This window comes from Ursus americanus, chromosome X (assembly GCF_024610735.1).
Source record: "Ursus americanus isolate L20-20 chromosome X, mUrsAme1.1.p, whole genome shotgun sequence".
Lineage (NCBI taxonomy): Eukaryota > Metazoa > Chordata > Mammalia > Carnivora > Ursidae > Ursus > Ursus americanus.
This window is the reverse complement of record NC_142164.1, coordinates 88,589,442-88,614,807: the sequence shown is the minus strand read 5'-3', so window position 1 is coordinate 88,614,807 and position 25,366 is coordinate 88,589,442. Positions and strand designations below refer to the sequence as shown.

Below are 25,366 nucleotides of genomic sequence, written 5' to 3'. Positions count from 1 at the left end.
TTCTTCAAATTAAAAGAAATAAGAATGTTCTAGAACTCTTTCAAGAATAGAAAAATTCACTCCATTTCCTGTTTCTTTAGGCTGGATGAAATGGCAGGAGTTCTGTTCCACTTTTAGCTGATTATGTCCCTAAATAAGGTTTATTTAGACGAACTCAGGGCCTTTGGTTTAGAACCTGTTTTAGGATATGCAGCAAGATAGACAAAGAATAAAATTTTAGATGATATGAAGAGAAATGACTGCATTGTGCTTAAAAATGAATTTTAAAAAAATGATTAAATTCTTATTGATCTTTTTTTTTTTCAAGGCAGTCATTTCAGAGTTGATGCTTTGGAAATTAGCTACTTTAGACATTTTTGGTAATCTAATAATTTCACATTCCTAATGGAAAACTATCTCTTCTCCTTTCAGATTTCTTTAAAGTCACATTTGTACAAGGGCACCTGGCTGGCTCAGTCAGAAAAGCATGCGACTCTTGATCTTGATCTCAGGGTCGTGAATTCGAGCCCCACATTGGGTGTAGAGATTACTTAAATAAATAAAAACTTTTAAAAAAAGTCACATTTGTGCAAATTCTCCTCTGAGAGAATGCAAATTTGAGAGTCAAGAGTTTCCTGAAGTTGAATGAGGAGATCCAGATTCCGTTCCATAAATTGAGAGTGGCTTTGGTAAACACAGTGGGTTCTAGAAGGTTCAAAACTGAGTATTTGGGGAGTGTGCTGATTCCTGTTTTGAGTTGGGCAAGTTTTTCCTGGTGTAGGCCTGCTACCTAAGAAACTCCTGGGATCACTGCTTTCAATCCATCTCCAATTTTCTTTTTTAGTTAATTCCAAGAAGAAAATGGAGATGGGAAACTGTGTAAACAGTAGAGCATTTTCCCCCCCAACGAATCTGTCTTGGCATTTGTGCACTTTACAAAGCTCAAACACCTTCACTGGCTCCCCATTTCCTGCCAGTTGATGGGTAGTTCTTTTATTTAACATTTAACCTTCACAATAAACATGTTCCTAATTGAAAATTTTAGTCCTGTGTGCCCTCCTCCATATAATCCCTTCTTTGGTTAAATGTAACAGTTAGTGCTCAATCTGACAGGCTCTCTCCATGCTGCACCTTACCCTTTTTGCTACCTGCCTGAACCACCCCCTCTCCTACACTTGCATATTGAAACCACAAACATCTTTCAAGGTCATGGGCCAGGGCATCGTTTTCTGATCTTAGATGCTACATAGTGTCACTTCTTGCTTAGTATCATAGGCAAAAAACTTGTGACTGATGTGGGAGACAATGGCAGAAGGAAATGTAGGTAAAATAAAAGGTCCTTATAACCTGCAGCCCATTGGCAAATACTCCAGGCAGGCAGAGTGTAAAGTTCCTCCAGGAAGCTCCCTACTATCTTAATGTTAATGCCTTGCTAGAGGGAAAAACTACCTTAGCTTGACAATAGCAAGGCCTCCAGTATCCCTTGAGTCTTCTTTAGCATATGAAAATCCTTTTTGGAATTTCCCTTTTCTTTACCTCCCCCAACTCCAGAGTGTATAATCAGTTGCTCCTCACAATCCAAGGGCAGCAGCTCTTTCTGCCCACAGGTCCTCCCCGTGCTTTAATTAAACCATCTTTTTTGCACCAAAGACGTCTCAAGAATTCTATCTTGGCCAACTGCTCCGAAGCCCAACAACATTACTCCAAAAACCACACGATGAGCACTGGTTATTGTATGTAAGTGTGAATCAGTCAGTCCTACTTCAGAAACCAACGTTGCACTGTACGTTAACTAAAATTTAAATTTACGAAAATGTATCATAGGCAAAAAAAACCCTTAAAAGTCAAAAGAGAGGATCCTGGTGTAATTAGGTCTAGCCCTCACCTAACACTGAGCAAATGGATGAAGGAAGTAATGCTCTTGTCCCGTCACTCCTGGTGGATAGAAGAGTTTTGGGAGACAGGGTTGCCAGATTTAGCAAATTAAGATATAGGACGCTCAGTCATATGCGAATTCCAGATAAACCACGAATACCCTTTTTTTTAAAGTATAAGCATGTCCCATGAAATATTCACGACACATTTATACTAAAATGTATTCGTGGTTCATCTGAAATTCAAATTTAACTAGGCGTCTTGTATTTTATCTGGCACTCCTGCTTGGAGGGCAGGGACTCCCGAAGGCGCCTGGCTTCCACCCAGCAGGTGCTCAGCATCTGTGCAATTGTTAGAACGAAATCCAAACCAGCCCCGCAGCTTCCACAGCTGCACCCGTAGCGGGGCGGAGCCAAGCCACCGGGAAAGATGACAGCCCGGTTGGGGACCATCACTAGAGATTGGCCAAGGGGCCCGCACCTGGGAGGCGGCCCCACCCCGTGGGCACTCAAGATCCTTCCACAGGCTCGGTCATCCCCCACAACCCCGACCCCACGCCCCACCTCGTGACTGGTAGTCACGGGCCGGGGGCGGAGCTGCCAGGCTCTCCAATCGCTGCCTGCCATTGGCAGGGCATTCCATCCATCACGTTAGGCCCCGCCCACGGGACTGACGTTCCTCAGCCTGCGTCGCTCCCGCAGGCCGCGACGTAGCTGGCGATTGGTGGAGAAGACGGCAGCCGTCCCAGCGGAGGCGACGACGGGGCGGTCCCAGGGAGTCGGGAAGAGCCGGAGCGCGTCACCCCCTACAGCTGAGCTGGTCGCTCGCGTTCTGCTGGCCCGGTCCGTGCCGCCCTTTAGTGTTGCGGCCACCACGGGACCATGGCTGCGCTCATGGTGCTCCTGTCCTTGTTGGCGGCGGGTGAGGACCGGGGCGGCCGGGGCGCGCTCGGGGTGGCTGGGAGCCTCGGGGGGTCGGGGGCGGCCGCAGGTGGGCGGCAGCGGGGCGGGTGCCGCAGTGCGGGCAACCGGCGGCGGCCTCGCCCCAGCCGCCTCCCTCTCGGCCTCCTCGTCCGACCGACCTGTGGCGGCGAGGCCTGGCGGGCTGCTGGGGCGGGGCCGGGCTGCGTGGGGGCACCTGAGCCGGCCTCCACCCTCCGCCTGTTCCAGGAAGGTGCGGCCGCGGGTCCAGCCGCCTGTCTCTTCCGGCTCCGGAGGCCCAGGGATGCATTTCCCAATTCACTGTGGAACCGCAGCCCTCTGCGAGGAAGGGAGAGCAGCCTGCTGAGCTGCCATCAGATGCTGCGTTTCCTTGCATTTTTCTGGTGTCTTCCTTTTTAGGAAGTAATTGGTGAAGTCTCCTCCCGTACGTGTTTCAGAATACAAAAGTTGGAGGTGGAGTAATTGTTTTTGTAGGATTCTTTCTAAAGGCAAATTCAGAGTATCAGTAGTTCGTCAGGTTCTCCATTTTAAGGATTTGGAAACTAAGATGTGAGTCACGTTCTTAGGGTCACATGTCAAGTAAATGGTAGCTTTCAGAGTGGAACCTAGTTTCCCTAGTGTTCGAGTCCGCTAATATTTGGCCTCTTACTGTGTATCATGTAATTCACTTAATTTTACAGTAGTCCTTAGAAGAGGACATCCTCCTCGACTTACGGGGTGATCAAGCTTAAATGAATTACCTAGCAACACGCAGGTAGTGAGCAGCAAAGCTGGAATTGAACCTGGATCACCTGGCTCCGAAGCAGGGGTTTTTCCATTATACGTATTGTGGCACAGGTGATGGAAATGCCTCTGCGTGGGAATGATGGGGGCCTGGACTGGGGGGCTCAGACAGTGGCGAGCAAGAGGCCAAGTTGAGAATAACTTGGAGAAGTGGGGCTATGTCTGTTTAAAACCTATAGCTTAAAAATCTTTGTGAGGTGCTGGGATGACCCGACCCACTTTTGGAATGGTGATTTAATTTTGCGTGAGAGTATAGACCGCTGACCTTCTTGAAATCTGCAGGTCTTCTCCATCCCTGGAGGTGTGCTCAGGGTTGTGCGTTGATGATAATTCTACTTATTTTCATATCCCCAAGGTTTTAGGGCTGTTCTATTCCTTTCGTTTCTGCTTCTGGCTCCGGAGGGGTCATACGGATCTATCTAGTAAGTTACTTTAAGCGGTGTTTTTCTGTTTTTTTTTTTTTTTTTTAATTCAGTTTTTGAAATTTAAAAATCTTCCCTTTGATACTTTGGTTTAACTGAATATCTGTTGAAATTCCATCGTTGATGTTGACTGGTATTATTTTGATTCAGCGAGGTTTAGGGGTTTTTTGTTTGTTTTGATCTGAGGCAAAGTAATTGCTTCTGTACACGGTTTGAACATGCTTTCCTGACTAGAATAGTCTAGTTCATACGGACTAAGAATCTGATCTTGTCAGTTTCTGCGTTGCTTGGTCTTGTCACATGAGGTTAAATTACTATTTTCCGTAATGACTAAATGTGATTTAGTGGAAAACATCTCTAAGAGATTGGACTTCTCTATTTGAAGAAATAAGTCCTTTACAATGGTGTTAACAAAACCGGAGAGACTAGAGGAAGGGATCTAGGGTTATGAATACCATGTCATGAGGAGTATTTGAAAAAAATTCAGATGTTTATCCTGGAGAGGAAAGGCCAAGGGCAAACATGTGGAATTTGAAGGAGTGTCATGTGAAAGAGGGATTTGATGTGGTCAGTGATGCCCCAGAGGTCAAAATTAGGACCTGTTTGTTTTTTCTCTTAATGATTCCATCTACCGCTCATTGATCACAGCATAGTACAGTGGGAGTTCCCAAAGGGAAGGATACTTACCCCCTAGTCCAGAAAGGGGAGGCCGAAGGAAATTTCCCTGGAAGGGGGGAGATATTGCCTCATGCTCAAATATGTGAAAAGGGTGGGTGGGGGGCCAGTTTAGACAGAATGGCCTGTGTAAGAGCACAGAGATGTGAGAGCAAAAGAGCCAACAGGATGGTGGGGCTGGAATGTATAAGGGTTAAGTTGGGGAGCTCCCAGAAGTAAGGTTGGTAAGGTTCTTTGGGTGTTATGTTTTGGGTTTTGTCTCAGAAGCTCTGGGCGGCAAGTGAAGGTGCTTAAGCTGGTGGTTAAGCTGATGGGTGAATGAACACACCTGTATTTTGAAAAGTTGCTAGAAAGGCTGGCTCAGAGAGTGGTGTGATGCGTCATAAGGCGGCCAGTTCTGGCAAGCCCGGTAAGGGCCCTGGAGTGTGCACTGGACCTGGAGGGGAAAGGATTTGTGAGATAAGAAGAAAAAAAAAATCGACAGAATTCAGTGGTTGATGGCTGTGGTGCTGAGGGAAGATTTAAAGATGACCAGCGTGAGCAGCCACCTGGGAGGCGGTGTCACCCTTCGAGATAGAGAATACGGAAGGAGCATGTGGAAGGATGTCAGTTCAGTTCGGAACCTGTTGAGTTTGAAGGACCCGTGGGACTTAGAAGGAAATGCTTAGCGGACTGTTGGATATGTAGGTCTAAGGCTCAAGGGAATTGTAGGCTGGCAATAAAAATCGGGGCGCCATCAGTGTCTTTGACGTTTGCAGCCTGAGGAGTAGCGTAGATAGGCCCGCTCAGCCAGGGAGAGGGATATAGGATAGGGAAGCAGTGAGGGTCAAGAATGGAGCCCTCAGATCTCAAAAGTGGAGTATGCTAGGTGATCTCTTGGGAGGACAGAAGAAGGTACTAGAACTTTCATCTATAGCTTTTTTATCTCCTTTTTTTTAATAGTAACAATCATATTTTGTGGAATGTCCATCAATTTGGGTTTGTCTGATGTTAAATTGGGAAGAATACTACACAAGTATCTCATCCTCTTTTAAAAATTTGTTTTTGTGCGCTTTGAAATATATTATGAATGTACAGTCTGTTCTACAAGTGTGTACTTTATAAATATATGTTGGGGCTGCTTTCAAATTTTGTACCGAAAGCATTGAAATCTAAAAAGTTCGGATATCTGTGCTTCAAAGGATAGAAGGGAAAGAAACAGGGAAAACTGCCAGAGGGACTGGGGGGGGGAAAAAAAACACAAAACGGGCTCGGACTTCATGAGGGCCAAGGCAGGAGACTTTTAAGGAGGGAGTTGCCCAGGATGAGGTGCTTTGAGAGGTTAAGTAAATTGAGGGCTGAAAATTTGGCGAGGCGTTTCAGTGGCACGGCGGAGTCCGGAGCTATGGGTTAGGCGGTAATGTGAGATGAAGAAGTAGGGAGACGGTCATTGGCTGCTCTTCCAGGACCCTTCCTCTGAAGGGAGGCTGAGGCTGGTAGGACCAAAGCAGGGGTTTTGTGATTGTCATTTTAGAATGGGAGCACCCGAAGTGTATTTTTATGCTGAAGTGAAAGAGCCAGTGCCAGTCGAAAGGGGGAAGTTGGGAGCGTGAGGCGTGGCTTCATTCGTGAACTCAGCAACTATTTCTTGAGCACCCTTGTGTCAGGCACCGTTCTCAGCTCCTGGGGATATTGTGTGAACAAGACAAACTGGAATCCCTGCCCTCGTGGTGCTTCTGTTCCACGGGGCCAGCTTTTTATGCCTACAGCCACCAAACTCCTGATCCTTGTCTTCCCAGAATAGCGGCGTGTAATAAACACTGAATGACTAATAGGTGAGCGAATGAAGGTCCCTGAGAGGGCTGAATGCAGGGATCATGTTAGACTGGAGGAGGGACGTCCCTGCCAGCATCTGGAGGGAGAGGAGATAAGGCCAGGGGCTGGTGCAGATAAATTTGTGGTGGGGAGAGGAAGGAGGCAGTGGCCGGATTCCTGTGCTCTCTTTTGAAGCTGGAGGTGAGGTGGTTTGGTAAGACTGAGGAAGTTGCCAGAAGTCGGGAAGCTCACTTCCGTTGCGTACTGCAGTGGACTTGTCGGGGGATTGGAATGTTGGGGCAGTGGAGAGGACTGCTGGCCAACGTCGGGTTTGTGAGTTGAGGCGGCGTCCGCCTTGACTGGTTATATTCTGGTAGAGAACGGGTGACTTCCTGTCGGGTCTCCAGGAGAAACGTGGATTAAGCAGCGGTTTCTCAGTCTAGGAGGCCACAGCTGTAAGGTTTTCTAAAGTCCGAGGCTCTGGTAGGACTGTCGTGCAGGCACAGAGTGGGGAATCTACGCTTTTGGGGCAAAGTAATCAGCAGAGCTTTCTTTGCCGGGAGTGAGTGATTAGGGCCCTGTTGCAAAACAGGACTATCTCCAGATCCAAATATGGTTCTTTAAATTAGTGTATGGTACTTGGAAAGTGTAGATATCTGGCTGCCCCATTTTCCTTAGCGTTTGCAATAACCACTACTGTAGTGAACCAAGATGTCTTATCAGTTACAGACAGCCGTTCCGTTCTTTTTTTTTTTTTTTTTTTTTTTGCTTGCCTTCGGCTAGAACATTTTGGAAATTCCTGCTCTGGCAGCTGCGCTGAATTGAAACTCATAACTCTTCATGTTGTATCAGCACCATCCTGAGGCCTTTTATTTACTGTCAGTACTGCAACACCAAAACATTTATTGTTGCTTCTAACTTTATTCCCATACCCTGTAAGTGGTACTTTCCTTAGGTCAAGAGAATAACAGTGATGCTTTATTAAAGTCTAATTTCCCCATACTAGGTAAGCATGGGCCAAGATTTGTTTTGGACTTGGAGCTGATCTTTTCATAGGAATCTGAAAGTTTCCATAAGTTAACTTGTCCTTGTGCAAGCTAGACTTCATTGGGTTAACATAGAATGGCTAAAGAGGCCAGATACCTCACCCTTGGAGGATTTATCAAATAGGCCCTTTATTCTCATCCTTTGTCTGTTAATCTCAGGCTCCCTACCCCCCCCCCCAGACTTGTTGGCTTTATTATTACAGAATACTTGTTCTCAGCCTCTTGATACACCCATTGGAAATACTTTTTCTTAGACTACTTGGCTTCTAAAGTCTGCAGTGTTTATATTCTGACTAGTACTATGCCTGGCCCCCCTCCCACCCCCTGCCTTTGACAGTCCTCATTTCACTAGGTTTGCTTACGGGGTGTAAAGAAAGATCTGCTGTATTCTAAGATTTGCTAACTTGCTCAAGCTTTAGAGTTAAATACTAGGAGTTTTATGAATTTGCATTTGAAGAGAGGGTCGATGGCAGAAATAATTTAGAGATTTCAAGTTTCTTTTTAGTCTGTGCCAGGGGTTTGTCTGCTATTTATTTATTTATGACTTGATTTGAGAGAGAAGCAGACTCCCCGCTGAGCAGAGAGCCTGACCTGGGGCTTGATCCAGGACCCTGAGATCATGACCTGAGCTGAAGGCAGACGCTTTGCTGACTGAGCCACCCAGGCGCCCCTATTTATTTATTTTTTAAAGTTTTATTTATTTAAGTAATCTCTACACCCAACATGGGGCGCGGAGCCATGACCTCAAGATTAAGAGTTGCGTGCTCCTCTGACTGAGCCAGCCAGGCGCCCCTCGTTTGCTTTTTAAATTCTGGAGAAATGCCATCGATTTCTATTCTTGCTGATTTGCCAAATGCCCCTGTTTTAAGGGCCACCTGTAGGAAGGCATCTTGAGCGTTAAGAGAATCCTGTTTCATCACTGTGCATCTATTATAACGGAATATACGGACTTCGGTTCGTAGAGCAATACTTTGGAAAAAAAAATTGGGGTTCAGCATTTTGTCCAATAATATATAGTATGCTAAGTCAGTGGAGAATGGGGAAACGTTTTATATTTAATAATTTTCTACGTGGGTGCAAAAGATTTGATGTTGATCATTTTATCAATCTGTTTTCTTCCAGGTGTTTTGGGGAACGAGTTTAGTATATTAAGATCACCAGGGTCTGTTGTTTTCCGAGATGGAAATTGGCCTATACCAGGAGAGCGAATCCCAGATGTGGCTGCATTGTCCATGGGCTTCTCTGTTAAAGAAGTATGTATATTTTAAAAAAGATATTGGGAGCTACTTCTGAAAGTATTTTTGTTGATTTTTCTGCTAACAGTCCAAGAAAGCAAGAAGCAGAAATAGGTATATTTGGTACAGATTACATTTCTAGTCGGGGAGATTTGGAGACAGGCTACAAAGCTTGGCTTATGAAAACCAAATCATCGTAAATCACTAACCATGTAATTATTCATAGTAGTGATGTTCTTTGTATATGAGAACGCATCTGTCCTATTAATAGGATGTATGGTTTTCCTTTTTTTTCCCCCCATACACAATAGATGTATGTCTTAGTTTGGACTGCTATTACAAAATACCATAGACTGGATGGCTTATAAACAACAGAAATTTATTTCTCACAGTTTTGAGGGCGAGAAGTCCCAAGATCAGGGTGCCAGCCCCGACAGATTCTTAGTGAGGGCCCTCTTCCAGTTTGCAGACTGCTGACTTCTTTCGTGTCCTCACATGGTGGGGAGAGGGTGAGAACTCTCTGGGTCGCTTTTTATAAGGCACTAACCCCACAGTGAGGGCTCCATCCTCATGACCTAATCACCTCCCTAAGGCCCACCCCTGATACTAGCACATTGGGGGATAGCTTTCAACATGAATTTTGGGGGGGGACACAAACGTTCAGTCTGTTGCAATTTATTATGAATGATAAAATGTATATGCATGTTGCCTGAGTTTAAGAATATAGTGTGGTCAGGAGCTGTGGGAATGAAGCCATGAGCTGTTAACTGGCTGCTTCCGTGACGTAGTGGAGGGGTGTAGGTGCTGTCAGGGCGAGAGCTCTGCAGTCCAGGCCGTGGAGAGGGGATGCAGTCTGCCCTGTCTTGCTGTCGTTCTCTCTTCCCACTTCCTAAGTTTGCTGCTTTTGATGCGGTCTCTAGATATCACCAGTCACTCCAAGGAACTTTCCTCCTAGGTCCTGAGTGCCCTTGAAAGCGGAAACAATGTGAGGGAGCTGCCTGTCTCTCCTGGGCCTGTGGGTGGAGTCCCTGAGCTCCCTGTGGGAGCATGCGTGGTTGCTTACACTTAAGGATGAAGTTTGTACCTCCTCCTTTACAGACTTAAATTTGACTACGAATGGCTGTCAGAATAACCCTGAGAAATAATTACTAGTAAATGAATGTGAGCTACTCTCCGCAGGAATTTTATGTATGAAGAGCTTCATCCAAAGAGAAGACTTGTACTGGTAGTTCTGCCATGTCCTTACGAAAGAGAAAAGCCATGCTGCCCTTAAGGGCAATTGAAGGTGTGGGGGGAGAAGACACCCATGGTTCTGTGAAGAAGAGTTTGTGATCCGGGATTTGAAAAGGACCTACATTTTGTTTACTGGTCCGCTTTCCTCCACAAAGGGTTTGAGAGGACTCCTAGTGGACTTTGTTTTAGATCCGTGGGAGTTTAAGAGCCTGGGGGAGGCCGGAGCCCCTTCCCTGCTTAGGAGAATGCAGCTGCTGCCTGGAGTGCAATGTTTGCTTCCCCATGAGTTTTCCTTGCCAGCGTCGTCCCGGAACCCCTTGACTCTGCTTAGTACACGTTATTGGGGAAATGGTTTCTGGAGTGGATAATGAAGTGTCATCTCATGCTTTCCAATGTTTAGGACCTTTCTTGGCCAGGACTTGCGGTGGGTAACCTGTTCCATCGTCCTCGGGCTACCGTGATGGTGATGGTGAAGGGAGTAGACAAACTTGCTCTACCCCCAGGCAGTGTCATTTCATACCCTTTGGAGAATGTGAGTATTTATTATAAAAAATTGACGGCATGCATTTTTACTCTTGTCAGCTGTCATGAATTGTGTTCTAAACCTTCTTTTGTCTACATTTTCTTGTGCATTATCTTGTCACCTTCCCATCTGAATTTTACCTGATTTTTTTGTGTAAATAGGAGACTGGAGGCTATTTTGCTGGTTCACTTTTACTCCTTCACTGGCTTTTCAGGCAGTGCGGCTGGCTGAGCTGTCGCGAGAGGCCCTCCATCCGCTGCCAGCACAGAGCAGTCGCCAGAACATCATGTAGCTGAAGTTTCAAGCGAGGCAGGGACACACAGAGCAGCCAGATAGGAGCAGAAAGCTCAGGAGCCCCAGGGGTCAGCCAGAGCTCCGGGTTTCTTACAGAAAGCCAGGGGCCGTAAGATGCTGTCTCATTCTCCAAAGGAGAACTAGTAAAGCCCCAGCTGCCCCAGGGCTACCACGGAGTTGCTGGCTTACCTCGCTTGGCGGTGGGTCCCAAAGAGTCCCCTACGAGAGATTGAAACTCTGGGCTCGTGCTGCGGAGTGGTGTGCTCCCAGTTCACACGACCCAACCCCGTTCAGGCCCCTCCACTGCCCAGGGCTGCTTTGGTTTAAGGGGGGGAAAAAATTGAAGATGAGTTATTTACAAAGCACTTGCAGGAAAAAAAATGCCACGAGAGAGTCCGCAGGTGCAACAAACCAAATTCATCCCCTTGGAACTACAGATAGACCAGTCTCCGGGAGATGGGAAAATACATGTGTTAAAATTGTGAAGGAGTTCAGGGAAGGGACAGAAATTCTGAGGCAGGTAGAAGACCTTTTTGATACGTGGTGCATTCATTAATACCTCTAAATATTTCATATTTTGTCTTGTGATTTCTTTAACCCATGAGTTATTTAGAAGTGTTTAACGTGTGGGTTTTTTTCAAATTTTTAATTTTTCAGTTTCTAATTTCGTGACATTGTAAGACTGGTCTGTATGATGATTTGGGGGGAATTTTTCAAGACTTTCTGTGGTCTAGTATAAATTATTTCCAAGCACACATGACATGGTATAAAAGGCCATGTACTAGGCCACAGGCAAATCTCAACAAATAATGAAGAACTAGTATCAAATAAACCACCCTCTCTGACCACAGTGCAGTTAAATCTGAAAATGATACCTTAAAAATGTATGTGGAAGGGTGGGGAGGATGGAGGAGATAGGTGCAGGGGATGAAGAGGGACAAACTTGCAGTTATAAACAAGTCAGGGGATGTAACGTTAACAGCGTAGGGACTACAGTCAGTAATACTACAGTAGCCTGGGTGACGGATGGTAACTAGACTTACCATGGCATCATTTCATAATGTGTGTACATGCTGGGTCACTGTGTTGTACTCCTGCAAATTAATATAATATCGCATGTCAGCTATACTTCAGTAACTAATAAGTAAATAAAAATGTATTTGGAAATGGTAAAAACAGATTAGATGACTCCTGTTTAAAGCACACTGGAAATCTTAAAACCTATCAGAAAAAAGACATTGTCTTTACAAAGAAATGAGAGTAGAAAGCAGATTTCTCATTGCCCTTAGGGACTGGAAGAGCAAGAACCGAAAAGCAGTGATTGTCTAGTATAAGGCCAGGCCGAGAATACAGTTTATGTTGTCATAATAATGAAACGATATGGAGCCAATGAAAATTATGACTCTTGGGAAGGTGAAGATCTGGAAACGGATGGACGGGTGGGGTGGGGTGGGGCTGTGGTTGGTGATGTGGGAGAGCTAAATCCTCATTTTCTATACTCAGCAGTAAGTAGATCTCTAAAGTGGAAAAATCAAGATGTAGCGATATGAACATATTTAGAGGTGGTGGCAAAAGAAAAAGGAGACAAAGGATTTGAAAGTGGGGGTCTTGGGAATGGGAAATGGGGGGCAAACTTTTTTCTTTAAACTTATTTTTCATAGAAAGTCTAATAGAACTATTCATGTCTTTAAACTGTGTAATCTTCACTATAACTCTTGAAAAAAAGTTTTATTTATTTTAGAGAGCATGTGAGCTGGGTGGAAGGGTAGAGGCAGAGGGAAAGGGGGAGAAGTGGACTCCCCACTGAGCATGGGACCCTGCCCCCCCACCCCCGGCCAGGAATTGTTCTCCAGAACCCAAGATCACAACCTGAGCTGAAATCAAGAGTTGGATGCTTAACCGACTGAGCCACCCAGGCGCCCCATCTCTTGAAAATTTTTTTTAAAAAAAAACAGGAAAAGTTGGAATAGATGGACTCCCAAATAATTCATGAGTTGAAGACAAAATCACAGTGGAAGTTTCAAAATTATTTGGAACTGAGCATCAGTGAATGTACCATATATTTAAAAAATGGTGGGGTGTAGCTAAAATGACAAGGAAAGGAAAATTGATAGCTTAAATGCACATGTTAGACAGTTAAAAGATTGGAAATTAATGAGCTAAAGAAAACCGGAAAAATTTCAGAGTAAATGAAAGAAAGGAAACAGTAAAAATCAAAAGGCAGATTTAAAAAAAATAGTTTAATCTTAGTAATAATATTAAGAATACAATTTTTGTGAAAATCATTGTTGAAGATCTCTTTAAAATAAATATATAAAAATCCAAAATGCTGTTACGATTTTAATTTGCATACAGTCCAAAACTCAGCATTTTTCAGACTAGCCTTATTCTACATGAGCAGAAGCTGTGAAAAGAGCTCATGTTGTTGCGTGACCCTGACCGGCTGCTAATACTTTTCCTGGCCATGGGCGGTAAATTACATACAAGGCTCAGAGGGCAAAATCCACAAAATATAAACCAAACTAGAATGTCTTAGAATTCCAGTTAATGAAGCTTCTATTTGATTAGCTCCTTTCATTAGAATTTCAAGTCCTGTAGATACAGAAATTTCGTTCTCTCCAGGACAAACACACATATGTACTATAGTGGAAGAAAACAGGTTTTAAGAGCTGAGCTTTTTCCTTTCTGAGCTTTGTGGTCTGTGTGATTTTTTTTCTTTTCCTTCCCAGTTTGGCTCTCATCGGACTCAGCAGCTTCTCCAGTTTGATTGCTAAGGATATGTTACCTTTAATCTTCAACTTTGCTGACACAGGTGCTATTTCACTAGGCGAAATGAGGCTGGAGAGTGTCCGTCCCAGCGCTCGTGTTCCCTCCAAAGCTGAGGAGGTGGACTGTGTGGCGGCCCGAGGAGAGAGCACGGGGGGCTGCCTCGGGCACTGTGGTAGTGTGCTTTTGCAAGGGGGACTCTTCCCCCTTCTTCAGTTACTCCATGACTTATTTTAAGAGAATTTTGCAAAGAGTTAATACACATTATAAGAAGAAATTGGTTTTATTTCACAGTATCATGAACTAAATGAAATCCCAGCATTGAAATTAAATTTATCAAAGATTTATTAATCATTTATTTCTGCCTGTACCATGTTAGCATTAACTTGCTACGTACAACATTAACCTTTCAATAGTAAAGGGAATTAGGGACAGCTGGGTGGCTCAGTAGGTTAAGCGTCTTGCCTTTCGCTCCGGCCACGATCTCAGGGTCCTGGGATTGAGCCCCACATTGGGCTCCCTGCTCAGCGGAGAGCCTGCTTCTCCCTCTGCCTGCCACTCCCCCTGCTTGTGCTCTCGCGCGCTCTCTCTCTCTCTGACAAATCTTTTAAAAAAATCACTGCAAGAAATCTCCATTAAGACAAAAACACGATTACACTGCTTGCTTTACTATAGTAATATTGAGAATAACAATTTTTTGAGGAGACAAGTGACCATAATTTATTTAAAAAAATAATGTGGGGTAAAAACAAATCTATGTAGATGGAAGTCAGAATTTGTGGTTACCCTTGGGGGTGGAGAGAGTAGATGGGGGAGCCTTCTGGGGTGCTGATAATGTTCTGTTTTGATCTGGCTGGGCTTTACGAGTGTATCCATTTGTGAATATTCCTTGAGCTCTTACCGCACGATTTGTGCACTATGCTATATGTGTGTTACACTTTAATAAACAATTCAAGAAAAAGGTGTATTTTACTATAGTTGATTATTTCAATTTGATATCATCAGGTGGTCCCAAGGTAGAGGCTTCTAGATTCTTGTGACATACTTTATGCTTTGTCTCAGTCTTCAGTCTATCTGGAGATAAACCCTAAATCCAACATTTTTAAAATTCTGATATGAAAAATGAGGTCTAGTTCTCTTTCGATGAAATTCTTCAGATTCTCCTGACCTCCTCTTACAAGTTAATACTTTATTATAGAGTATACATTCATTGTGACACAATTTTAAAACCAAATGAATTGCTGCTTAAAGTACATGAAAATGATGGTTTGTGCGAGAGTGTCGTGTCCTTCACGTGGGCAAGTTATTTCCCGTCTCGGCGTATAGGCGATGCAGACTCATGACCTACAAGGGGCTCTTTCATCCGTGCCCTCAAAAGGGCTATGTTTGGAAATGATTTGGGTCTTTTGAATTTTCATAAATGATGGGGGGTTTTGTTTTTTTCTTTTAAGGCTCTTTTGTTGCTGAGTGGTTTTTCTTACCCCTTGGGTTCCAGTGATAATCCAGGTCTTACTCTTAAATTTCAGGCAGTTCCTTTTAGTCTTGACAGCGTCGCAAATTCCATTCACTCCTTATTTTCTGAAGAAACTCCTGTAGTTTTGCAGTTGGCTCCCAGTGAAGAGGTAAGTGATACAGTTTTTACTTAAGATGCTTTAAAAAATAAGCTTTCCTTAATGAAAATTTAGAGCTACTTTTATGAAAAATTGTATATACTCTGTATTATCGGAATTAATCTGCAGACTAACAAAATTTTGGATTCTTCTTGCAGAGAGTGTATATGGTGGGGAAAGCGAACTCGGTTTTTGAAGATCTCTCCGTAACATTACGACAGCTCCGCAATCGCCTGTTCCAAGAAAACTCTGTTCTCAATTCACTTCCCCTCAATTCTCTGAGTAGGAACAATGAGGTAAGAAGTGCCCTCACTGAATGAATACATGAATACGTTACTAATTTTCCATGTCTTACACTCCCTGACTTTAGAGCAAACTTGGAATTTTAGGAAATGACAAGTTTTCCAAGTTTACTGTGCTGGAGTAAATTCTTTAGTGTAATTTTTTAAATGAATCTCATGAACAAATAGACTCTCTTTTGTGTGTGACTTGAGTACATAATATTACGTTCTCGTGTGGGGGTTGCCACCAGTTCAGGCGGACAGGCCAGCAGTCACACAGACTACTTGATGGCGGAGCTGTGTCGGTCTGCTTACGTAGAGGCCCTTATTCACCGCCAGCTCTGATGCGTTGCCGCCTCTCTCTGGTTCATTCTCCACAGTATAGCTGGGGGAGGCCCTCTTACTTTTGATTCCTGTCAGCTTCACCACGTGGCCTGCCTCTCCTCTCGACCTCCCGTGGGTGACCAGAACCGCCATCTTCTCTGATGTGGAACACGTTCGAGGCGTGTGAGCAGACGGGGCCACTGGCAGGACCTCAGTGCGGCGGCAGAGTACTGTGATGCCCTGAGGGCAGACAAAGCACTTGAGAGTTCGGGTGCTTTCTCAGACGTCCGCCAGAGCTCTAGCGACTGAGTGGCAGTCACTGTGCTGGGAACGACCGTCACCTTTTTATTAGGCAATGATGTTTCTGTGTGCGTTTTTAATTGAGATGAACCTACCAGATGGAGGACGGTTGTTGCATAAAATCACTTACTATGCTTATTTGTAATATCCTGTCCTGTGCCTTACTTGATAAATAGCAAATACAGATCTTGGATGCACATTTGAAATAACGCTTATTTCTTGTGGCCCTCTGAAGGTTGATCTGCTCTTTCTTTCTGAATTGCAAGTGCTACACGATATTTCAAGTTTGGTAAGTTGGCTACTCTAGTATTTGTTTCATTTAGTTTGGTTCCAAAAGACATTTCCTGAGAATCCTGAAATGATAGTGAGACCATTTGAAGTCTGATTGTGCCATAGATGTACGGTACCACGAAAGTTGAGAAATTAGTGGTGGCGATGGGAATTCTGAACTCATTTTACAGTGAAATTATTTTGCATTTCTGCTTCTGGGAGAGACAGTAAGTGTATGTCTGTCCTCCAGGGCACAGGCCTGGGAATAAGGCCACCGTCGACATAGTCCTGACTCGGCTGTTGATTTCTTGAAAGACATTAAGACCTAATTCCTAGATCTTCGGGTCTAAAATAGAAATAACAGTTTGGACTAGTAATGCTTTCAACCAAGTCAGGAAGGAAATAAATGTACCTGCAGTGTATTTTGTGTGCGTGATTTTTTAAAAAAAATCCTCCTCTGACTAAAATGAGAAAGCTTACGAGTATACTGTCTTCTGAAGTTGTTGCCCAGCGTTTCCAGTGGGTTGGTATGGGGGAGCCTGGAGGTGTATAGCTGGCGGCCAGCCAGGTGCTCTAGGGGGGCATGTGGGAGGTGTCTGCTCTCTGAGCACTGATGGCTTATGCTCTCCTGGGATTGAACTGGTCCAGCTGTCTGTTCTTTCACACCCTGGCCCACATCTGAGGGTGGGTTTTTTTTGTTTGTTTCTCTAAGTAAGCTATATGTAGGCCCAGTGTGGGGTTCGAACTCCCAACCCTGAGACGAAGGGTCGTGTGCTCTACCGACTGAGCCTGCCAGGTGCCCCTTGTACCTGAAGTTTTTTTTAAGGTTTTTTTTTTTTTTTTTTTTTTTGAGCTTTTATTAAGTTTTCAAGGAGTCTTATAATTGCTTATAAAAATGAGATTTGTGCTGGGTTTATCAGAAACTCCCATTTCAACTAGTTCTGTTTGCCACCATTTTAGACTGTTTGTATCTTGTGGCACACTGGTATGGTATGGGTCCGTTCAGCCTAGTTTAGTTAGACATAAAACTCGAAGTGGCTGCGTCTGACGTTACCTGCTTTTGTTTCTTCGTTCTCCTCAGTTGTCTCGACATAAGCATCTAGCCAAGGATCATTCTCCTGATTTGTATTCGCTGGAGCTGGCAGGTTTGGATGAAATTGGGAAACATTATGGGGAAGATTCTGAACAATTCAGAGATGCTTCCAAGATCCTTGTTGATGCTCTGCAAAAGGTAAATTATTGATGGGGGATGAGAGGTTCGAGTGTGACCATTTCACTTCTAGCTTCTTAGTGGAAAAATCTATTTAGTGAAATAGTTTTGATTGAAGTCTCCCCTTCTTTGGAGGACCTGTAATTTTAGTGATGAAGGGTGGAGTGGGTTAGAGGTGTGCGCTGGGATCTCTCTAATGCTGGCAGAGACCACAGAAGAAATGATCGACAACTCTAGGACAATACTTTTTTCTTTTAACTGTGGTGAAATATATGTAAAATTTACCATTTTAACCATTTTTAAGCGTACAGTTTTGTAGTATTAAGTACATTTACATTGTTGTGCAACTGTCACCACCATCCTTTGCCAGAACTTTCCTACCCAAAACTGTCCCCATCAACCCTATGAAATCATGGAAGGAAAACACTGAGCACAGTACCAGACACTGAGTAGATGTGTTGTAAGTGCTAGTTTCTCTCTGCCCTTGGAGTTGCTCACCTGCAGCTCTTCAGTTCAACTTTATAGGTGTTTGTGATTTAACCAGAGACCCCTTAGGAAGATTTTTTTTTTTTTTAAGATTTTATTTATTTATTTGACAGAGAGAGACAGGCAGTGAGAGAGAGCACAAGCAGGGGGAGTGGGAGAGGGAGGAGCAGGCTCCCAGCAGAACAGGGAGCCCGATGCGGGGCTCGATCCCAGGCCCCTGGGATCACGTCCTGAGCCAAAAGGCAGACGCTTAACGACTGAGCCACCCAGGCGCCCCTTAGGAAGATTTTCATTTTCCTTTCCTACTTCCCTCCCCCCAAGTTGCATGCCAACAACTTCTTAATTTTATTTTGAACATTTGAATATATGTTGAAGATGAACGCTTTTCTGAATGTTCTGACGCCATCAAACCTTTACGATCGTGTATTTCGTTAGCCGTTCAGCAGGTGTGTGCTCTCATGGGGCGCGGAGCTTTAACAGTATTTATTAAGCGCATGTTCACAATTCGTAGTGATGTCAGTAATGCTCAGTTTGCAGATGACATGTACAACCTTTACGGCGGGAATGCAGTGGTGGAGTTAGTGACTGTCAGATCATTTGACACGTCTCTCGTCAGGAAGACAAGGACTATTCTGGAGGCAAAACAAGCAGTGAGTACATCTTTAGACCCTGCTTTAAAACTAAAATTAAAAAACCCACTAAATCCTCAGTCAGCTGTGGGCGACACGGAGGAGCAGTCAGTAAATCTGGGGGGCGATTTCAGTGGAAGCCGGGGGAGCTTATTCCCGTGGGCGTGTGCGTTTGCCAGCGGTGCTCAGTTCGGCTGTCATCAGAGGAGAGAAGAATCTGAGTTAGGGGGAAGTTAAAGCCCGTAAGGTCATTCGAATACTGCTCTTAGAGCACACGCAGAAGTCAGTGTGAGGGAGGAGGATGTAGGGTTCCGCACCTGGGGTCTGCTTTTCCTGGACGCATGTCGTCTGTGTGGCCCAGCCCCTCCTTTTCCAGGATCTGCTGTGCGTACTCCTGAGAATTTGATTTACTTCTGCAAGTTTCTGGCCTGGATCTTGCGTTGATTTTAAGCATTCAGAGGACCCTAGGCAAGGGTGCCAGCCATAGCAAAGTGTGTGCGTGCCTGCACGTGTGAGAGCAGCGCTGGGGACGCTCCAGAATATCCCGTGGCCAAGAGCCTTATTTAGAGTTGGCTTCTTAGCTTGGAGCAATTAGCTACACACTCGTTTACAGACACTCCCCTTGGACCCGTTTATTGATCTCAGTGTGGGACTTAAAGACGGTCAAAGGTGTGATGCCTGCTCAAGATAATCTAGCCGTGACTGGTTTGAGAGGGTTTCATTCTAATGGCAGTGGGAGGACCTGTATTTAAGACAACCACATGACAGTCTAGACAGTCCAAAAAAAATGTCCCACTACAGAGCATCTAGACAGACTGATAAAATATAAACAGCTTTTGAGTGCATAGGTTAGCTCTCAAGACAGACATTCTTAAGGAGCAAATAAAGAAGAGGAACTTGAAGTGAATTAACATTTTACTTAAGTAACCTGAAAATTAGGGTCGTATTTGTTCATTCTAATAGACTAAAGCACTTGGAGGGGGAGGCTGGTGCCCAGCATCCGTGAGAATACCGTTCTGCCCCGACCTCCGGTCTGTGTCCTCGCTCTCCGTGTCCAGCGTCTGCCCCTCAGCTGTGTGTGGACGGTCTCCCCAGCCCCCAGGAAACGAGGCGTTCAGCTTGAGGGTCTTTGTAGGGTGATGGGAACATTCTACAGCTAGAGCGCGGTGATGCCTGTGCAGCTCCGGGAATATGCTAGGCTGCAGGGAGTTGTGCACAAGGAGAAAGAACCCGTTTACCCCCGAAAAGAAAGGTCTTCAAGGGTGAAATCCTTCAGTGTTTCCCTCCTAAGCTCCCCAAGCGTGTGAATGCCCGCCCCCTCTCCCGCTGAAATCTCTCTCCAGTATGAGGGGGAGAGCGTGGAAGACAACATTCGCGTGCCCACAACATGCCAGGTGCTGGTGTGGGGCTGCGTTGTCTTCGTGTCCTTTCAGGACACACCTGACCCTGTTGCTCACTCCCTGCTTGAAACCTGTCCACGGCTTCTCCTTGCCCATAGGCTCAAGGCCAGGTCGCGCGTACCTTCCCCGCCTCTAGCCGCCTCTCCTGCTGTTTTCCTCCCTGCTTTGTCCTCCAGCTGGAATGAAGGACGTTTCCCCAACAATGCCTGTGCACAGGCCTGGAACAGACTCCACCTCCAGCCAAGGCCCAGCGGGATGAAGATGGGGTGGAAGGGACTGTTTGTTTTCCTCTTTAAAATAAAATTTTAAGTGGAGCACACATACGTGTATGCACACCACGTGGGGAAGGGAACACAGTACTTGTGCCTCTGACCCCGCGGGTCTTGCCCCTGTGCCGTCCACACCCCTAGGTGCTTGCCGTCCCGATTCGCTAGTTACGCCCTTGATTTCTTCACCTGGACGGCGGAACGGCTTCCCCCTTCAGCACGGTTGTTCGGTTTTGCCTGCACTTGAATTGTATGCGAATGGAATCCTACTCTGTGTTTTTCTGTGGTGGTTGCCGCCCAGTCTTGTTTCGGAGGCGCACAGGCTGTGGGTCCGCCCTCACGTCCGTGGCTTCCATTGTGTGGATGTGCCACATTTTCCGTGCTGTTAATGGAGGTCGCCGTGCGTGGCTGTGGGTGCAGACGCAAGGTTTCCCCGGGGTATGGACTTGCTGGGTAACGGGATATGCACACTTTGACCTTCGCACATCTTCTGAAGCAGTTGGACTGGTTTATGCTTCCCCTTGCCAGGAAGGCTCCCCTTCTTGGCTCCTCCTAGTATAAGCGTGTCTTAATGCCACCTAGGAATGAACGGTTGGTAAACGAATCAGAGCTACCAAATGGAGATAATTTCCGATCTTACAATTCTCCCCTCCTTTCTTTCCTTCGTTGTAGAAGAACCCTTCAAGCCCCTATAACCTCGCATATAAGTATAACCTTGAGTATCCAGTGGTTTTCAACATGGTACTTTGGATAATGATCGCCTTGGCCTTGGCTGTGATTATCACCTCTTACAATATCTGGAACATGGATCCTGGATATGACAGCATTATTTATAGGATGACAAACCAGAAGATTCGAATGGACTGAACTTTCCTCATGCCAAACTTAGAAAAGGGGTTTGGAAATTGGCTGTTTTGTTAAAATCTTTCTTTTAGTGTACTTTAAAAGTAGATGGTATACTTTAAATTTATAAAAAAAAAAAACAAATTTTGTTCTCCGTGTGCCTGTGATGTTCTTTTAGAGTGAATTATAGTGTTGATGTGAACTGATTTGTGTGCTCTAGATTCTGTAATATGCTCAAATATGATATAACCATTTAATATAATTCATTCCATTTAACATTTGGAAATGTGCACTGAAATAAATGTAAAACATTTAGAATAGCTTGTGTTATTTATGTTGGGGAAAATGCACTGAACTTATTAGACAAACTTAGGAGTGCTTAACTTCCGTACCCAGGACAGGTGAAAATGACATTGGGGCTGTTCTATACTGTGAACCATTTGTAAATGTCTTAATTTGATGTAAATATCTCTGAAACAAAGACAGAAGGTTCTTAACTTCAAGTAGCCCTAAACTGTGGGAGTACTTACACAGCGAGATGGAGAACTACATCTGATTGAGAGGGTGGCTGTTTTTTCTTAACCTCTTCTGGAAGTTTCGGGATCCAGATCACGGGGTAGATATTAAAAATACTACATTGATCTCAAAAGAAACTAGCTTTTATGGAGTTATAGATATGTGTATTTATACACCCAAAAACCAATTTTGGGGGGACATCTTGGGGCTTGCTGTAAAATCTTTAGTAACTTTCCTCCCTAAGTTACTATTGATGGTTTGTGGTACAACGTCATTCTCTAGAATATGAAGTGGAAGTAGATGCTCCGTACTTTTCATGTGGAAGTGGACCAATGTCTATGAAGAGTGACAAATAAAGTTACTAATGATTCCAAATCTGTGTCATTTCAATACTAGATCTATTTTATATTGTAAAATCCTAACTAAACAGGGTTGTATTTAATCAGAATTGGCTGTTACACAGTTTCCTGCCTTTTTTTTTTTTACATTTGTTTATTCTCACTGCCTCAAGACAAGGAAGACATTTTAATTACCATTCTTGTTATTGAATTTATACAGAATATGTGGTGAATTCACACTAGACTTTAGGTGGGAAAAGCTTAAATTTCCCTATAGTATTTAAAAGATAAGTGGTCAAAATAGGAAGGACTAAGGTAAAGGCTTAAAGGTTATAATTTTAGGGGCGCCTGGGTGGCTCAGTCGTTAAGCATCTACCTTCGGCTCAGGGTGTGATCCCAGGGGCCTGGGATCGAGCCCCACATCAGGCTCCTCCACTGGGAGCCTGCTTCTTCCTCTCCCACTCCCCTGCTTGTGTTCCCTCTCACTGGCTGTCTGTCAAATAAAATCTTAAAAAAAAAAAAAAGTTACAATTTTAAAGACTTATTAGAATTTTAAATTTCATGATTATGTAGCAAAATCAGTCCGAGAGTCGTGCTGCCCTGGCCCTGGGAACCCTGCTTGGGTCTAGTATGAGCCGTTTCCGTGCCTATTCTTTGGAAAGATCATCAAATCCTTTCTAAATAACAAACACTGACGTTGGCAGGTTTGAAAAGACGAGTCAAGCTAGTTACGTCTTCTGCTTCACGCAAGATACCTTTAACAATGACAGTGTTACGGCTCCACAGAGGAAGGTTTTGGTTTCTTTCTGTCATCTAAGTATAAATGGTCAAGCTGGTAATCACCTTCGCCGGGAAGAGAGATGCCAGACGCGGTTCCAAAATCACTTCGATGTTCTCCACCGCTACTCCCTGGCATGTTTATGGGGGTGAGGGTGTTTGCAGCTGCCTAGCCCCAAAACACCCCCAGAGAACTCCATAGGGCCTCTATTTGGGAAGCCAGGAATCCATAAGGCTGCAGAGTAGTGAACAATCCATGTTTCTTTCGTAAGGTTCTTATGTAAACACTGCCAAAGACGACTGTGATTACCTATGATGTAAGCCAATGCTTTTGTAATTTAAAACTGCTGAGACTGTTCTGGGGAGAAAAGAATTACATGACAGCACTAGTTCTTACAGGCTAAATGGCATCAGCACCCTTCTATCTGTTAGGCAGAAAGCAATTAATTAAAATAAATGTTCTGCCAAGATTATTATACCTGTTGCTGATGATTTGCTCTTAAGTCTAATTTGTTCAGGAACATAAATCACAGCGTCGAGATTTCTGTGAGAGGCAGGAAAGCTAGACTGGTGACAGACTATTCTACTGACAAGCTGAAAAAACCCAATCACTTTATATCTAATTGGTAGAATATTCCTGGTGTATAAAATATCTGAGATTCTACATGTGTTAAGTACTGCTTATGGCCTAATTTGATTAGGCATGATACCAAATTGATTTTTCTTCTCTTTGGCTATGGCTGTTCTGAAGGAATGGTCATCTGAATACATTTTCATTGGTACCAAATAACGTGGAAGCCATGAACTTCCTTTTTAATGGATGTTCAACAATTTCTAAGGGACACAGGAACTGGGGTCAGTGACCAGGCCTACTGAGTCGCAGTGGCATCAAGCCTCCTAACCCTGGGCTTAGGCAGAGTTCCTTTGGAGCCTTTTTGTGACAGAATGACTGCAATGGTTTCTTAGAACAACAAGAGTTGCTGGAGAAAGCCATTAGCAAGACGCACTGGGATTAAAACGCCTCAAGAGTCCTACAGGTGAATTCAGTTTACCATGTCACCATTTAATAGCCGAACAGGCTTGTGTAAATCCCTCACTCTCTCTGAATCAGAGCTGGGTTTTTTTTTTGTTTTTTGTTTTTTGTTTTAAAGATTTTATTTGCGAGCGAGAGCATGAGCGGGGGGAGGGCAGAAGGGGAGGGAGAAGCACACTCGCCACTGAGCAGGGAGCCTGATGCGGGCCCAATCACAGGACCCCCAGATCATGACCTGAGTGGAAGGCAGATGCTAACCAACAGCCACCCAGGTGCCCCCAAATGAGTTTTAAATCAACATCACGGGGATGGTAATACTCCAGGTTTGTGGAAATGAACCTTCAGTGTGCTAGCATGTTCTAAGGTCTGCGAATGCTTACTACAATAACAGGGTTAAATTCAAGGGGCTCTGCTTGGACCCATGGTTGTACCGTGGATGTGTCCTGGCCAGTTTTCTGGGTTGCAAACAACAGTAACAGAGTTCCGTTAAATTACACCAACTGTCCTACTAAGGACCTTTTACTGGCTCAGAATCCAGTTCAGGAGCGCACAATGCATTTAGTTCTCACGTTTCCTTAGGCTCCTTTAATCTGGGACAGTTTATTTTTGAAGTGTAATGGACAGAACGTCCTTCGGTTTGGGTTTGATATTTGCTCATGACGAAATTCAGGTTCTGTGTTTTTGGAAAGAATACCACAGAAGTGGGGCGACTGCATGACTGAGTCGGTTAAGCATCAGACTCTTGATTTCGGCTCAGGTCATGGTCTCGGGGTCGTGAGATCGAGCCCCACGGTGGGCTCCGCACTCAGCACGGGTCTGCTTGAGAGTCTTTCTGTGTGCCCCTCCCCCCACCCACGTGTACTCTCTCAAAAAGACCACCACAGAAGTGGTGTGTCCATCTTAGCGTGTTACCAGGGGGCACATGGTGTCAATGACTCATTTTTGGTGACATTAACTTTGGTGAAGGTGGTATCTGCCAGTTTTCTCCCCTATACAGTTACTTAGGTTTTCTTTCGTAATGAGAACTATTATCCTGGGGCACCTGGCTGGCTCAGTCGTAGATGCACGCTTGGTCTCAGGGTTGTGAGTTCAAGCCCCACATCGGGCCTAGAGTTTACCTTAAAAAAATACATACAAAGGGGACACCTGGGTGGCTCAGTTAAGTGCCTGACTCTTGATTTTAGCTCAGGTCATGATCTCAGGGTCGTGAGATCAAGCCCTGCTGAGGGCTCTGCGCTCAACAGGGAGTCTGCTTGAGGATTCTCTCTCCTCCTCCCCCTCCCTTCTCTCCATTATTTATTCCATTACTTATACCACAGATACTTTAGGCTCTGCGTTACAATCCAACACTGTCCTTTTTGTTGCTCGGTTGTCCCAGATTTGGTTACTGGGAGACCCTTTGGTTGGTTCCTATGTCCTCCTGACATGTCCCCATCATTTTCTGAGCACCTCTTTACTTTCTGGCCCCACGTTTATGGACTGAATTTTCAAGTTAACCACCAGCATACCTTTACATG

General features: G+C 44.7%; 1 protein-coding gene across 1 annotated transcript; it reads left to right on the top strand.

The window, feature by feature from the left end:
- The first annotated feature begins 2,576 nt into the window (after positions 1–2,576).
- ATP6AP2 (ATPase H+ transporting accessory protein 2) lies at positions 2,577–21,505 on the top strand. Its single transcript, XM_045800713.2, has 9 exons — positions 2,577–2,775; positions 8,638–8,768; positions 10,384–10,515; positions 15,093–15,188; positions 15,335–15,472; positions 16,317–16,370; positions 17,433–17,582; positions 18,578–18,697; positions 21,015–21,505. Exons 1-9 carry the CDS (start codon positions 2,736–2,738, stop codon positions 21,207–21,209), a joined length of 1,056 nt encoding a protein of 351 aa, XP_045656669.2. The 5' UTR covers positions 2,577–2,735; the 3' UTR covers positions 21,210–21,505.
- The last annotated feature ends 3,861 nt before the right edge of the window (positions 21,506–25,366 follow it).